General features: G+C 42.7%; 1 protein-coding gene and 1 long non-coding RNA gene across 2 annotated transcripts; one reads left to right on the forward strand and one right to left on the reverse strand.

Moving 5' to 3' along the window:
- Window positions 1-122: 122 nt before the first annotated feature.
- Window positions 123-14,350, reverse strand: LOC143215861 (uncharacterized). Its single transcript, XR_013010473.1, has 4 exons — window positions 13,952-14,350; window positions 3,920-4,093; window positions 423-517; window positions 123-340 (listed from the first exon to the last, which is right to left on the reverse strand). It is a non-coding gene; the product is annotated as an uncharacterized LOC143215861 (long non-coding RNA).
- On the forward strand, window positions 1,139-14,350 carry LOC143215859 (synaptogenesis protein syg-1). The gene is made up of 6 exons (XM_076438441.1): window positions 1,139-3,107; window positions 5,524-5,653; window positions 9,429-9,628; window positions 10,624-10,944; window positions 12,367-12,858; window positions 13,782-14,350. The coding sequence occupies exons 1-6, from the start codon at window positions 2,753-2,755 to the stop codon at window positions 14,330-14,332; spliced, it is 2,049 nt and encodes a 682-aa protein (XP_076294556.1). The 5' UTR covers window positions 1,139-2,752; the 3' UTR covers window positions 14,333-14,350.
- Window positions 14,351-16,053: the final 1,703 nt, after the last annotated feature.

A 16,053-nucleotide genomic window follows, 5' to 3' on the forward strand; every position in this document is an offset into this window, starting at 1 on the left:
TCAGTAGTGCAACTCAACGACAAGCCGGACGCTCGAAAATTGTTCGAAACTTTTAAAACCTGGATGTTTAAGGAAAATTGGTGGTTCAATAAATAAATATGCAAACACACACGCTTCTTTATTACATTGTCTTTATTTATTCATTGTAGATTCATACATAAAATGTACACTAATCTATATTAATCTTGTTTGTGTCCTATACTTCGTCTGTGATGAAAACATCTCATACATCATCGAAGCTGATGGGTTCTAGTCTCTGCTAATGTAGACAACTGGGTTGTAGTCCATGCTAACGACGAACAGATTAGTTTCCGATCGACTTAGTGCAGCATCAGCGTGTCTGAAGAAATCAAAAGCACAGAAAAAGGTCAGAGCACTGAAAACTGCAACCACAGAGTCGTAGAGTAGAATCCTATACATACCTCGTCGTTGCTTATAGCGATGTGGTATTTCAGATCACTGTAAGTTCCACATTATCTCCGCGCCCAGTTGCTTATGTCGCTGAATATCACAGGGGCTACGATTGAAATACGTAAATTATTAGAACATACAAACAACACGTTATAATTATAAAGAATTATCTCAAACTTAATGCATGGCAGCGTACAAAGAGAAAATTGCTATTTAATCTTGGAATAAAAACGATTAAAATTAAACTTTAATTAAACTTCGCATACACAGCAGACTGTCCCTAAATTCAAATACTAAACCAAATACTAATTATTTATCAACTGTTTATCACATAAATAGTGTCCATAATTATGCAAGTGGTCTAGGTCAAAATTAGAATTAGATCAATCCGTGGTCTCGGATTCGAATCCCTCCGCCAGCACCTCTGGAAATATTCCATGTGCCATTTAAAACTACTGTGGTGCCCAAGGTGGTACGAAACCCACTGTAAACTGTAGGTCCCGTCTCTTAATAACCATAGCAGTTGAAGAAGCGACGCAAAACAATCAATCAAAAAGGTCGAAATTCAAAAAAGAAATTTTAACTCTAAGGAGAGCGCTATGACGATTCATGGGAGGGCCGTCCACTGTCTGGATGGAGGAGAAACCCCGGTTGACGGTGTCTCGCTGGCTAAACACGATATAAAGAACACATATAGAGCAAATGGGTGGCTAAGCTCGTCGTAGCATGGCATAATGATAACACGCTCGAATAATAAGGATAGCTGCAGAGGAGACAGGGTTGGATACGCACGCGTGGGCCCGCGTTTGGGGCCCGTCTTCCGCTTCCACGCCGGTGAACGTTCTGGCTTTAACTCCGGCTCAGTTCCACTACGTGCCCCCGGTATTGTATACGACGTCCTAGATACTTCGTTTACCTCGACCATCTATTTCTCTCTCCTTTCAGTCTCTCCGTACCCTTTGTCCATCGTGCACATCCATTCTGTTCGAACGGACACTCCTCCCTGTTACCCGGACAATCCTTACTGTTATCAAAGCTTGCGGAGCTTCGAATCATCAAACCAAAACAGTCGAGATCTATACTGGGTTTCTAGGCCCCTCCGTTACCGCGAAAGAAAAACAACGCGTTAACATCGACCACAGTGTTCAGAATTTCCTCGGAAAATCAGGAAATGGATGTTTCATTGGGCACGAATTTCTGAGGAATCCACCAAGTTGCAAGCAAAAACAACGCGTAAGAAAGTCAGAAAATCGTTGGAACAATGGAGTTTTAATTGGGGACGAATTTCTGAGGAGCCACCGAGTTGCAAGCAAAGACAACGCGTAAGAAAGTCAGAAAATCGTTGAAACAATGGATTTTTAATTGGGGACGAATTTTTAAGGAATACATCAAGTTGAAAGCAAAAACAACGCGCAAGGATCGACGATGGTGTTCAGAATTTCCTCGGAAAGTCAGGAAATCGTTGGAACAATGGATTTTTAATTGGGGACGAATTTCCGAGGAATCCACCTAGCCTGCGAAGAGCAGCAAGTGAATTTGTGTCGGCTAATTCAGTAATTTCGGAGAGTAGGCGATAAGCTAACGACTTTTAAAGCTCCTGCAAGAATAGCTGATTGTTTTGCCGCGTGTCTAACGATGTGGGACAATTTGGGGTTTTGAGGACCGCGAGGGGTGCACCGGCGGTTAGGGGAACCACCGACGATGGCGCTGCAGGGGTTTCACCGCCAGCGGAGTTTCGTTCGAATTTCACAACGGCTCACTCGGTCGTAAGTTCCCCTCGAGAAGACTCACCGAAGCCTTCGACACGATCCACACCGAGAAGAACGGTGCTCGAATACTGTGCGACGATTCGCTGGTATCTGTGAACTAAACCGTGACACCTCCGCTGTTTAATTTTTCTTTACTCGCACGTAGTATTCACAATCTCGAAACTTGAAATCTAGCTGTTACTTGAGACTCTAGATGTTACACTAAGGTAGTTATTTTATCGAATAAAAATTTATTTATGTTGGGATGATATAAAGTGAAACCAATTATGTCGATAGTGAAGTGCGAGTAACTGCCGATTAATTTCCATCCCCGAATCCGCTGGTGTTCTCGCGAGTGCGCAGTGTTGGTGGAAATACTCGGAGAACTTGTGCGATAAAATTGATCGAGCTGCCGCAAATAAAGATCCTGCTATTTTCACAACGTTCCGCGAATGTCACAGACTTCGTTTGCAAAAACTGGGTTGCTTGACAATTAAGGGATGATGGCAAACGGACTGCCAACGAGAATGAGCGCAGAGTGATTTTTTTATCTTTGACGTCCCGAAGCAGTATCGAGATAGATCAAGTTCGAAATGAAGGTTGTTTTGTTGCAATTGATTTTGACGATTGCGGTGATAGGAGGCGAACAGAGATTCGCGGAGACCCCGGGATTGTATCAGGAGGTGTCCTCGGGGGATGACGTGCAGTTGCGGTGCAGAGTGCAGGACAAGAGGGGCCAGTGCATCTGGCAGAAAGACCGGAAGCCGGTGGGCATGCACCCGGATAAATACGAGTGGGCCAGCAGTCGCGCAGGCGGTGATTGCACCCTTTTGATCAGACGAGCCTCCCTCGACTTCGACGACGGCTTCTGGGAGTGTCAGGTCACCTCTGGCGACTTCACGCGACAGGATGCACTGACATCTTTGGCAGCGCGGCTCCTTGTCAGAGGTGAGACTGTCTTCCAATGGTTATTGTTCAATGTATGCACACGAGACTGGTAAAACATTCTTCAACCCTTATGGAGATACCAAAGTCTTTTTTCAACAACATTATTGATCAATATCTTTAAAGATTTCGATTTGCAAATTCATCTACTATATTGTTTCTGATAATACTCCTTGCCAGAGGCAAGACTGCCTTTCGATCGTTATTGTTCAAATTTGTAAAACATTTTTCAACCCCTATGGCAATATTCAAGTCTTTTTTTCAAAAACATTAATGATCAATACCTATTAGACTTCGATTTGCAAATTCGTCCACTAGATTGTTTCTGATAATATTCCTTGAAAGAGGTGAGACCTCAGTTCAATAATTATTGTTCAAATTCGTAAAACATTCTTCAACCCCTACGGCTATTCTCAAATCTTCTTTCACCATTTCAAGATGGCTCTTGTTTCTTTTGCAAGATATACTACCTCGACTTGCAAATTCATCTAGATTGCTTCTGAAAATACTTTTATAATAATAATACAATTTATAATTTTGTATAAATTTGGCCTTGCGGCTGCTCGTCAGAAGTGACACTGCCTTCCAATCGTTATTGTTCAATCTACATAAACAAGATTCAACAAAATGGCTGTTTCTTGCAAGACATACTAGATTTCGACTTGCAAATTCATCTACAATGTTGTTCCTGATAATACATCATAATAATAATATTATACAATTTGAACAAGTTATAAAAACAAGTTGAAGTATATAAAGGCGAACAACGTCAGAATAGATCTTTATGCTCGTTAACGTTAGAACTTGATATGTACCAAGAAACCCGCCATGCCCAAAATTCCTCGGTCGAATTCAAGTATCCGAAACAGAAGCACCGAAACTGGATATCTCGAGGCGAGCCTGAAAAAACAGTAGCCTCCAAGAGCCATTTCCCAGGCGCACCGGTAAAAAGTGTCACTGTCTGCATTATGGCACTAATCGGAAGAATTCTGGAACAGAAAAATCTTTCAGGCACTTGAAGCACTCGCGTGTGATCCCGCCGCGCGAGACGCCCCGAAGAAACGAAACAGACCGCCAGATCTCGTGTGAACGAAGTCTAAGAAGCCTCTTGACCGCCCTGGTTTTAAGCTTTTCACGCTACAGCCGATCATTAACCGTTTCGGATCGTACCATCGGAAACTTGAACGCGTTCTCGATGTTAGCGTATCAGCGTTCGAACAGCTCAGCTAGCAATTAGTGGATCAGCTGCGCTCGCGCAACAGTTCCCGTAACGAGACATTAACGTGTTAAACGCGCCGCTTGATTTTAACGGAACGTTGAGCGTTTGCGTCACCGTTGGAAAAGAAATCACTTTCCTCGCCGAATCATACCTAGCACATGCCTAATCAGATCCCAAAGCCTCCTCAATGGAACAATGCAGATTTTGCGGGGCCAACTTCGAAATTCGCTAAACGCGGTCGGCCAATGATGCAATGCTCGTTCCGTTCTACTTTTCTCTCTCTCTCTCTTTCTTTTTCTCTTTCTCTGCACCAGAGGTTTCTGCAACACCAATCCTAAATTCTTAACATCTTCAGCCATTAAATACAGTTAAATAAGTTCCATGCATTGTTTATCTTTCTCTGCAGGGGAGATTTCAGCAACACCAATCCAGATGCTCAACACCTTCCAATTTATTCCATTAAATAAGTTCAACGCATTGATTCTTTTTCTTTGCACGAGAGATTTCTGCAACGCCAATCCTAAATGTTCAACACCTTCCAATTTATTTCATTAAGTAAGTTCAACGCATTGTTTCTCTTTCTCTGGAGGAAAGATTTCTGCAACACCAATCCTAAATGCTCAAAACCTTCCAATTAGTTCGATGAAATAAGTTCGACGCGTTGATTCTTTTTCTTTGTACGAGAGATTTTTGCAACACCAATCCTAAATCCTTAACACCTTCCAATTAATTCCACTAAATAAGTTCGACCCATTGTTTCCCAATAATTCCGTTAATAATCGCGATTGGACGTGGTAGTTTTACGATATTTATTGCTGAAACGTTCCTCCGAATCCGTGACGCGGAGAACTTTCTCAACGACCGGTGACAGTGCATTATTCATAGCGATTCGTAGTTAGATTCCGCCATTTTTATTCTCCGAATCTGCGAGAAGAACTTTCTCGACGTTCCGACACAGCTGCTCCGTTCGAAGCAATTTCGTTTCGTAGTTAGACATTGCTAGCTTTACAACACCTGTATCGCCCACGATTCTCCGAAGCTGCGAAAAGAAGTTTCCCAATGGCCGGACATAAGTAACATTATTCAAAGCGATTTGGTAAACACGACACATTTGTAACTGGGGAACGAATTTAGAACAGCACTTAAGCGATCGTTATTGTTCCCGAGCGACCATTAAATCACGAATCTCATTATTTCCAGTGAAACCCCGGAACCCACGATTGGAGTACGGGGGGACGATTTTGGACAGCTCCCTCACGCTAAGGGAGGGTCAGGAAGTTACCATTTCCTGCGTATCAAGATATGGAAACCCGCCGGCGCTCATCAAATGGTATGTCTGGCCAATTAACTCCGCCCCACCGGGGGGTGAATACGATTTCCCGTACTAGAATAGAAGGCCAATAGAACACGCGAAAGAAATTCATGAAAAACACACTTACTATTCGCGTATACGCAATTACGCCATACCTCTGAATGTGTCGAGTCGTTAATTTATTTAATGCGCTACATACGGCCGTAATTGCTTTGTTTAACACTAAACCTACCATCGCCGGTCAGAATGACCGGTTCCAGATTGTTTATTTTACGATTATTCATTTAATAAAAATAATATCATAAAAGAAATGATTGCAGGTACTTATTATTGGAGGTAATATTATCACATTACCGACCGGTGATTATTGTATAATTTTGAAAAAACTATGGTACATGGCTAAACACTTTTTAATGGAACCTTCAACAGCAACAGAAATTTTCATTGTGAACTAACAAGTCACCCTCAATAACGTCATCTAATAGATTCATTTAAGATTGCAATGTAAAAGAAAATTTCTATGCTCTCTTTTGGCACAGCACAATCATTGAAAATCCTATTAATAGGCTTCCGGTAGGTAGTGTTATTATACAGTATGTTCGAGCTTGCAATAATGCGATTTAAAGGATTTGGATTTGGATATTTATCCAATATGTGGATTTGGATTTCATTGTTTGAAATCCTGCTCTCGTTCTCAAAACAGTTGCGGTCCCTGGTTAGAACACAGCGCGTATTTATTTACTCTCCGTTTACTCGTTGCATTTATTCGACAACTGCAACGAAACGCTTGTTGTACAACGGTACAGGTTTATGGTCCGTTCCTGCCGTTTTTGCAATGACTTTCGTTCGGAGGAATGCGAGCCGCTGCGGGGAATATATGTATTATTGTCTCTGGCCGATCATTGGAACCGCAACGACTCTGTAATACACTCTGTACATCGCGATCAATTTGTTTAACAGCATTCAGCGTTGAACCGTGTTACAAGTGACTAGTATTCTTCGTCTACGCGGATGCTACAGTCCCATAAAAAGCCTGCGTACCGAACGAAACAAAAAGAAAATGGGAAAAAGTACTAGTTCACAGAGGCAGACCGTGGCTAGAGCGCATAACGCGGTGTTTATGCAGCGGCGAAGTCGGTGAGCGAGCGAGCGTCTTTTCGTTTCATGGTCTAGCGACCAGGCTCTGCTAGCAATAGCCGCCACACCTCATCTAAATTCTTCTAACATAAAGCCTCACTCCGTTCTGATCATCACCTTCGCATGACCGGTGTTACAATTTCCCTGAACACCGTGCGATTTTCACGGCCGTGAACGCTCGCGATACGCTGTCTGAGAACGCACCCCTTCTCCGAACGCCATTTGCATTCTCCGATGACGAACTGAGAGCACTATGTATAACTCGCGTTATAGCAATAACGCAGAGAAACTCGTGGTACGTTTGTCCCACTCTGTTTTCGTCTGATTGATCGTTTCTAATAATTGCAATGATTACTTATCATCTTGGTCGCTTTTGTTTTTCATTATTAGGTCAGTCGAGCAAGTCGTACCCGATTCCTCGTTGCGTTTTAATACGAAATATCTTTTTGTGACCACCGATCGTTGTCTGATCGTTTCTAATAATTACAATAATTATTTACTGTCTTAGTTTCCTCAGTTCGCTTTTCTTTCTCATTATTAGGTCAGTGGAAAAGTTCGTACGCGATTCCTTGTCGTGTTTGAATACGAATTTATTTTTCTGTGACTTCCAACCATTGTCTGATCGTTTCTAATAATTATAATTATTATTTACGATCTTGGATCCTTCAGTTCGTTTTTGTTTTCCATTATTAGGTCAGTGGGAAAAGTTCGTACCCGATTCCTTGTCGTGTTTGAATACGAATTTATTTTTCTGTGACTTCCAACCATCGTCTGATCGTTTCTAATAATTATAATAATTATTTACGATCTTGAATCCTTCAGTTCGCTTTTGTGTTACTTTATCAGGACAGTGGAAATGGTCGTGCGCCTGATTTCTTGTCGTGTGTGACCACGAATTTGTTTCGCGGGGTCCGATACCGGGATTCCTGTCGCGTCAGACAAGTTCATCGCGACAGGTCGTTAATCGGTAGTTAGAAAGCGAAAAACAATTCGTACGAAAGAGGAAGTGGCGTTAAGAGGGGACAGGTTTCACCGCTAATTGCCCGTGAATCATTCCCGAAATGGACTTTCATTATTTGCGGAATCTAGCTCGTTACAGTGTTACGTTAAAGTCATCGTAAAACGCTAACGAGGCCAGAACACATTATACCTCGCGTTTCCTTGAACCGGGACACACTGGGAAGACACGTGGGCCCAGAAACCAGCGTGTATCGTTATGATCGAACATCGAACATGCTATGATCAAATGTGTCACTATAAATATAGTTAAAAAATGAATATATCACATGGATAACAGTGAACACGATTAAACAGTTAAAATAATACTGTTTTATTACATCCAGCTCACTAGATCATTCAAGAATGATCATGTAGCATGTTATCCCCTTGCCGTACGATTTTCTTCGTGGTTACAATAGTTACGACTTCTTGTCTTTAATAATTTCACTAATGAGAACAAAAAATTTGTATTATTAAATGTTGAAGTAATATTAAAGTATATTAAATAATAAAGTATATCAAATAACAAAGTATATTAAATATTAAAGTAAATGAACGTATAGTTCATTTTCCTGATTCATTATTATGAATCATTATCGCTGAAGATTGCAAAATAATCTTATTTCGTCTTAATCGAAAGACATAAATAACATTCGTTACAAGCCTGACTGGTTATTCTACGGCAAGGGGTTAAATGACCTATTGTTTCTCCTAATTTCTCTGGTTGCCCCTAAACGGGAGACACGAGCGACCGCCGAGGAAGGCTCGCGCCTAAAATTCACGGGAACCGCCCACGTCCGCGCCGACTCATTTTTCCGCGCGGAATCGAACGCGGAACGCGCTCGCAGAAATTCTACCTGGAACTGTTGCGGAGAGCAAGGTTCCTCTCCTCCTCTTTTACTGCCTTTAATAGGCACGCTGCCTAAATAGTTCTTCCGCGGTTTTTTTCGCTTTGCTCTGGCCGCGCGCTCCGCAGCTACAGTGCCAAGCATAATTATGCAGATTGCATAGTCTCCCCGTGAATCACTCTAGAAAGGGTACAAGAGCCTCGGGCAGCCGCGGGAAGCTGGCAGACCCGCTTTCCGGAAACTTTGGCGTCGCTATTAGTCGAATTAATCTTCTGCAACACGGTTCCGTTGCATTCCTCTCCTAACAAATCAAGTCGGAGAAATTTATCCACTCGCGGAACGGAGTTTCTTTAGAATCGTATTCTGAACGGTTTACGAACGCTCTCGGATATTTCTTATTTATGGAAAATAGAAAAGGCTACACTTATCGTGGCAATGAAACTTTTGTAGTTTTCGTGGAATTCATGTTTCCATTGTAAAACTGAATTCCGAGTATCAGCGTAGGCTGGTCCTCTCTTACGCAGGCGTTGAAGTCTCCAGCGTCTCGGCGAAGAAACAATGTTATGTATTAGGTTGTTGCATATGAAATGTCCTATTTCATTGTACGTCACTTTCAGGTGATTTAATTTAATTTAATTTCATCAATTTTAATTTACACATATTTTCCTTTTAAATACATAGATTCGATTTCAATTCCAATTCAATTGTGTAATTGAATTACAATGTAATTGAAGTGGCACAACTCCGCTTTCCGTGAATATCATCGAATCATTGCGGATTGATATTGACTTGCTGATCTTTTGGGACAGGTACATAGGTGGAGACGAAGTGGAAGCCCTCAGAGAGCAGACCAATGTCACGGAAAACGACAGCCGTAAAACCTGGGCAGCTCACAGCCTCCTCCGAGTCCGCGGACAAAGGGAGAACCATGGTCTGCCGATTCGGTGCATCACGATTCATCCATCCAGTAACGTTCCAGCGTCCGCGCAAACATTGCTGGATGTGCATTGTATGTATATCTGCGATTTGTATAACATAGTGAAAGGTCCATTGAAACACCGGTCGCGAACGGAATTTACAATTCACGGCTAAAAAGAGGATCCGAGAGAGCCGCCTTGTTTCCTACGTTTCCGTGACCCAGCTTTTTTGCAGCACTTTCATCTCGGATCGTAAATTCGAATTTGACCCTCCGCCGACGATCTACGATCTCTCAGATTGCATTTCCTCTTTGAATAATTTTACTCTAACGTCGAGAAAACATTAGAATTATTACATATTAGTATATATAGATTCACATATCTATCAGGTCGTTAAGAATGAAACTTGACAGAGAAAACGCGAACCTCTTGACATTTGTCAAGTTTCATACTTAACGACCCGGTATACCGCACGGTGGAGTGAAAAAAGAAGAAAATTAAATAGTCACCATTCTCTTCTAATTGTAGAAAAGAATGGCGACTATATAATTGATTAATTAAATTGTATTCTCCTTAACACTAACCGTACCGGCTACAAAATGTGTCGGACATCTATACATTGTTTTATAAAAAATACAAGACCGAATTTATTTAGATTTTCCACAATTTTTATTAAAAAAATTGAGAAAATTGAATAATTTCTGATGGAAGCACCTTCGTAGCTTCAATAATTAAAACATAAAAATGTGGAACCGGTCATTTGACTGGTTGTGATACGGTTAGTGTTGAAATTGAACCATTGAATTTTATTTTCTGCAATCATCTGATACAACGTCATTCTAATGTCTTCAGAATTTCGCTTCACTCGGAGAAAAGTCATTGTGAAACCATGATTTTCGAGACGCGGTCGTTACAGTAACGAATGAACTGGTCTGCGAAGGACTTGAGCGTTTCAATCGGGTCCCCTCGTTGCGGAGGAACGAAATACTTATTCCGATTTTACGACTCGCAATTACCGACTTGGAGGGGGGCCGTAAAACGCTGGGGGCAACGACGGTGGTTTTCTAACGGCGTCGACGAATTTCAGATGTCCCGGAGGTGCGTCTCGAGACGAAGCCGCGGCTGTTGGTCGCGGCCCTCGAGGACTCGGCGAGCTTTATGAGCCTGAAATGCTTCGCGGATGCCAATCCCAGCGGAACGATCAAGTGGTTCAAGGATTCAGCTCCCATCACTGTGACGGGCAACGTCGTATCGCTGATGTTAAACAGAACGCAGCAGAACGGCACCGGGACTGGCTCTGAACTGAGATTCGAGCCGGTCAAGAGAAACGACGCCGGTCTCTACTCTTGCAAGGCGGTCAACGTTATCGGTGAAAGCGCTCCCGCTAACTACAGGCTGGACGTACAATGTTCGTAGAACTTTTACCGTGACGCCTACTTTTTCGCGACACTCCGGGGGTTCGCGGTATAAACACATCCAATTTCCTCCGCCTCCGAGTTTCCCTTTGATTCCGTGCTGCCAGTCGCGCATTAACCTGCTTTTGCTGCCGAGCTACCCCTCTGACCACTGCTTTCTTCTTCGCACGACAATTAGCCCGGTGACCGAGGACGACCGGCTAACTCGCGGCCAGGAATCCTTTCTTTTCTTTTCTTACGTGGGGAAAATGTGTTACGCGTACCCCGCTCTTCTTGCGGGGTGGCGAGCTTATCATATAGGTTATGTAAGGATCACGCTTCAGCGTCTTCACCCTAAGCCACGGTGTATTATAGAGGTGTTACGACAGTTACGACTATTTCATTGTAAGCACCTCTGTAAGGTTGACGTTTTGTGATAGATTGAGGTTAGTGGCATATCGGGCAGGTTCAAGCTTTCATGTACGTGTGTGAATGAGATTGTGTGTAGCAGCGTGTCCATGTAGCCCATGCAAAACTAAAAACCTTTTGGCAAATTCCAAACAGTTAATCAATCGCGATTCTAAAAGAGTCATTCATATACGAACCGTAATATATCTTTTACCTTTTAAAGCTATGACTTTACTCGCAGGATTCATAATTGCAGAATCTGCAGAAATGGGTCTCCTGATTGGATTAACAGAATCGTTCATATCGATGATGACTACATTATTATCCGTGGTATTTGGTATGTATTGTTGACAATGAGCGTTGAATACATGAAAGCTTGAACAGCTTGAACTTATCCAATATGCCGTCTGGCGGCGACCAGAGAACTAACCTCTATCTATCACACTTTTCTGAGGGAAGTCCGCGAACACCTCTATAATACACCGTGCCCTAAGCTAACGAGAAGAAAGTACAGCTTCCTATTACGTCGTAAACGTAATACATAGGACCTTCGAGGGCGACTGCGGCCTATTTAGATTTATCTTTCAACTAGCGCTTTTGACTACTGAAAAAACGAGTGGGAAAAACAGGGAGAAAGTCCCCGCACAACGTTATCTTGAGTAACCCGGTTATGAGGGTTACAAGACCGAATTTTTTAGAAACTGAAAAACAAAATTTGCAATTTTTGCCCATCTTGGCGAAAACGGGCCTCGCTTACGAATTTTTATCTCGGGAACTGTTTGTCCGATTCAGCTACATTCTTCTTTGTTTTATTCGGAAAGGATCGGGCTAATACAAGATAATTTTTCAACTACGATAATTAAGTTTAGAATGTTGAAAAATGTAAACAATTCTTTAACTACGTTTTTTTTCGATGAGGGGTCAGAGTGATTAAAATTTTGAAAAATATGGTATTCTGTATTCTTTATCTTCTTCTATTTGCTTCGATTGTTTTATTGGAGGATTTCAAATTGACCTTTCTTCCCCAGACGGTCCACTGCTGAAGGAGGACAATTCCGACAACAAAACGGCGCAGAAGTTCGAGGAGACGACTCTTCTGGGTGCGAACTTGGAGCCCTTCGTCTGCGAGGAGTTCGACGCCAACCCTCCAGCCCAATTCAGATGGATACACATTCGCGGGGGCGTGACGAAACCCATCGAGAATCCTCTTCAGAACACGGACGGAGGGAAGCGATTGCGTCTGGAGAACGTGATGTGGTCCGACGAAGGGGAATACCGCTGCTTAGCGTTCAACATCATCAACAGCGTGAGGAGAGAGATGCCCAGCGAGGTTCGCCATGTTCTTCACGTGACCGGCCCTCCGGAGATACAAGCTAGCAAACCCTCGTCGGGAGGAAAAGGATTCTACGAGTCTCTCGGCTGGGCTGGAGAATCGGAACATGTTCTCAAGTCCAAGTTCTGTTCGAGACCGCCGCCGAAAATCGTCGCCTGGCAATGGGGAAGCTCGCACATCCGAGCAGGTATGAATCATTTATCCTTCCGGTCTTGATCATCCTTCTTGATCATTCCGGTGATAGCGAAATGAGTCACTCGGGTGAAACTCGCGAGGGATGTTGGCCAAGTGTTCGTGAAACGCCACGTAACATCCTCGCAGATGTTCCAGGCGTGTTTAAACGAGCCTCCTAGAAGCAGTGATGCCAGAAATGCGCAACATTTCTCACGCACGCGCGACAAACAGTACCGTATCCATGTGAGGTAGCAGAGCCCTGAGGCAGTTATATTGGCAGGAATGTACCGAAACAATCTGTACCGGACAAAAAGACTCCAGGACGTGTACTACGAGTTACAAAATATATACAAATACACTTGTTGTACATTCATTTTTCAGAATCAAATCATATAAATTTTTTAAAATTCTGCGGGGTGCTCAAGGTACCCCATTTCATCGAGAATCTTATTATACTGAGCCTAAGCGCCGCGCATGCGCGTGAAATGTTGCGCATTTCTGGCATCACCGCCTAGAAGTCGTGCTAAGTTTTTGCTACACTGTGCTCGAATATTAAAACTATAATCTAATATAAAAAATAAGACAAAAAATTGAAAGAACGATTTTTCGAGTAGCCCCCACTTTTCATTTTTTCAATTTTCTCCAAGCTGTGCTAAAGTATTACTTTTAAAAAATGATACATAAAGAAATCATGGTAGATAATAGTTTTGGACATGCAATTAACGTTTAAGTTGGTAACAATTATCCAAACATAGCATATAATCATTTATCTGAGTTGTGCCATTCTGGTACAACTGGGGGCTGCTCAAAAAATCGTTTTAATCAATTTTTGTAGCAGAAACTTAGCACAACCGTTGAAATCATTTAGTTCAGCAAGCAGAGAGCTAAATTCCAGGAGGCTTTGAACGATCACCTAACAGTTTCCCTTTCGTTCAGGCGAGAGCATTCACCCGAAGTACGAAGCGATGCCGTTGGAGCACGTGACGGAGGACAAGATGGTGACGAACTGTTATTGGGCGAAGCTGGTGATCAAGGACCTTCAAAAGGAGGACGCCAGAGTGTACACCTTGCTGGTGGAAAGCGAGAAAGGCAGAGATTCTACGAACGTGAAGCTGGTGATCCGAGATCCCACGGAGATGAGAGTGATAGCTGCAGCAGCAGCAGTTGGTTTGCTGTTCCTGCTGCTTCTGATCTCGATAGCGGTGTACTCGGTGCTGAGGATGAAGAGTCGGCGCTATCGTAGAGAAGAAGAAGAGGGTAGCATCGCGGCTGACGCGTTCTACACTAACACGGGTACCACCGAGAGACAAAAGACTGTGAACAACGGCACTCAGAGCAAGGTCTACGGGAGGAAAACCAACCCGGAGGGCGGGCTCGCCGTCACGTATGACTATGATCAGATCACGAAACAGGTGCGCGCTATGAGTCCGGAGGCTTTGAAAGTCAGGCGTGCACCAGCTGTTCTCCAACCGCCGACCATTGTGTAACTGTTAACGTGCTCGACGCCGTGACGGTCATCTGTGACCGACGGTTTCAGGCTACTCGAGGCTGGCCCGATGGTGGCTACCGATCACTTGCCAAAGTACAATGAACACAGAACAAAGTTTAAACGCTGTGCGAGCTGTCTCGACCCCTCCGGGCATTATTTGCGCACTGCCGCACTATGGGCCAAACCGACGAAATCTGTGTCAAAATCAAAGAACTTTCGATAGAAATGAGATAGAGCGATGCAATTTTTTTTAAATGGAAGCTGAAACTTTGCAGAATATGGGATAATTATGGAGATTGTGGTACAAACGTCTTTTAACCTTGAAAGAATTCGTTAAACTTGCATAATTTCAAGAAAATTGTCGTTTTTCCAATACCCACGCGCGGAAAAACATTTTTTTTAACATGCGACACATCATTTCCCGTAGATTTTTTCACGCTGATTTTAAGTAAACGTTCAAATACTTCATTATGATTATTTTTAATGTGTTTTATATATGAGAATACAATATTCCTTCAAACTAGTGGGTTACCAAATCATTTCAACGAAAAGATGATTTCATAAGTTGTGTTCACAAAAATCGACTTCTTGCAAAATCCTGAGGTCGTAGACAAATTTTGAAACCAGATTTGAAATCAGCGTGAAAAAATCTACGGGAAATGATGTGTTGCGCGTTAAAAAAAAAATTTTTCCGCGCGTGGTATTGGAAAATCCACAATTTTCTTGAAATTGTGCAAGTTTAACGAATTCTTTCAAGGTTAAAAAACGTTCGTACCACAATCTCCATAATTATCCCATATTCTACAAAGTCTCAGCTTTGATCTAAAAAAAATGTCATCGCTCTATCTCATTTCTATCGAAAGTTCTTCGATTTTGACACAGATTTCGACGGTTTGGCCCGCTGTGTGCCGTTTCTAAATACAGTAAATCCTCTAGCGACGCAAAAAGGTGCTGTACGGTGGACGCAAAAAAGATATCCCCTCCACTGTAGTAATGTGATCTCGGCCCGGTGTGAACCACTACTAATGCGTCGCGGAGAGTCGCAGTCGTCGGCACAGTTCAAAGGCCCGTGCGATTAATTGACGATGAACGACAGCGTATGGGAAAGAAAGAATCGGGGAGAGTCGCGGTCGCTTCGAAGCTCAAAAAATAGTGTCCCTCTACGATTGATGCAAACGAACCTCCCCGAGGCTTTTGCGTCGATAGAGGATTTATTGTATCTGGATTGAGAAGCCTGAGAGAGCTCTCCGGAGGAGTGCGATAATTAGACCGCGGATTTTATGCCAAAGATGAACAGCTTTAATTCGGAACGGTAGAAAAATCAAAATGATTCAGCACAGACATTTTTCATTCTTGTTTCGTGCAACTGTAAAACTTGTTTCGCATAAGGATCCGCAGTCTAGCATTGTTATTAGAATAATGTCGTCGATGTTTACCGTTGTCTACTGGCTGTCGCGTTCAAGTGTGTGTTTTACCTTCGCCAGCGTCGTTAATATTTTGTAGTAATCCCTAGCTGATCTCGTCGCTAATCTCTTTTGTAATATACGAATCTTCTCTGTTCGTTGGAGTTTTATATATTGCAGATTGTTCTTGGAAACGTGTCAGTGTTTTATAGCTGAGAGTACTGTTAAATGTTCGATATGTGTATGTATATATATGTATATTAATTATATGGAATCGAAGATAAGAACTGATGTGTAAAAAGTAAAAGCTATAAAT

The sequence above is a fragment of the Lasioglossum baleicum genome, chromosome 14 (assembly GCF_051020765.1).
Source record: "Lasioglossum baleicum chromosome 14, iyLasBale1, whole genome shotgun sequence".
Taxonomy (NCBI): Eukaryota; Metazoa; Arthropoda; class Insecta; order Hymenoptera; family Halictidae; genus Lasioglossum; species Lasioglossum baleicum.